Raw genomic sequence first — 505 nt, forward strand, 5'->3', positions numbered from 1 at the left:
ACCATTGAGTGGACACAGATCTCCCCTTGGGGGGCGGGAGCCACTGGTGTCACCCCTGAGTTAGGCATGGCATGGGAAGGGAGATGGGATGGGATAGGATGGGATGGGGGAAGGTGTGGTGGAGACCTGGCAGATGACGGGGGATGTCGGCTAGTGTTTTGGGAAGGGGGTTGAGAGCTTGTAAGACCCAAAGCAGGCACCAGCCTGGGTCTCAGCTGGACATGCAGCAGGTCCTTGGAAGCTCATGTGCTGCCCCAGTGTCTCGCATGGCATGGGAAGGGAGATGGGATGGGATAGGATGGGATGGGGGAAGGTGTGGTGGAGACCTGGCAGATGACGGGGGATGTCGGCTAGTGTTTTGGGAAGGGGGTTGAGAGCTTGTAAGACCCAAAGCAGGCACCAGCCTGGGTCTCAGCTGGACATGCAGCAGGTCCTTGGAAGCTCATGTGCTGCCCCAGTGTCTCTCTGCTCTAGGTCCCACCCGCCCTGTCACCCTTTTCACCTT

General features: G+C 59.2%; 1 protein-coding gene across 1 annotated transcript in view; it reads left to right on the forward strand.

Moving 5' to 3' along the window:
• Window positions 1-497, forward strand: part of TMEM63C (transmembrane protein 63C) — a gene marked incomplete at its 3' end in the record, with an annotated part of 11,955 nt that extends 11,458 nt beyond the window's left edge. The window contains exon 20 of the mRNA XM_009582533.1: window positions 475-497. Within this exon, the coding sequence (XP_009580828.1) occupies window positions 475-497 (23 nt within the window). The remainder of the gene's footprint in view (window positions 1-474) is intronic.
• Between the last annotated feature and the right edge of the window lie 8 nt (window positions 498-505).

Source organism: Fulmarus glacialis, unplaced genomic scaffold (genome assembly GCF_000690835.1).
Source record: "Fulmarus glacialis isolate BGI_N327 unplaced genomic scaffold, ASM69083v1 scaffold28487, whole genome shotgun sequence".
Classification (NCBI taxonomy): Eukaryota; Metazoa; Chordata; class Aves; order Procellariiformes; family Procellariidae; genus Fulmarus; species Fulmarus glacialis.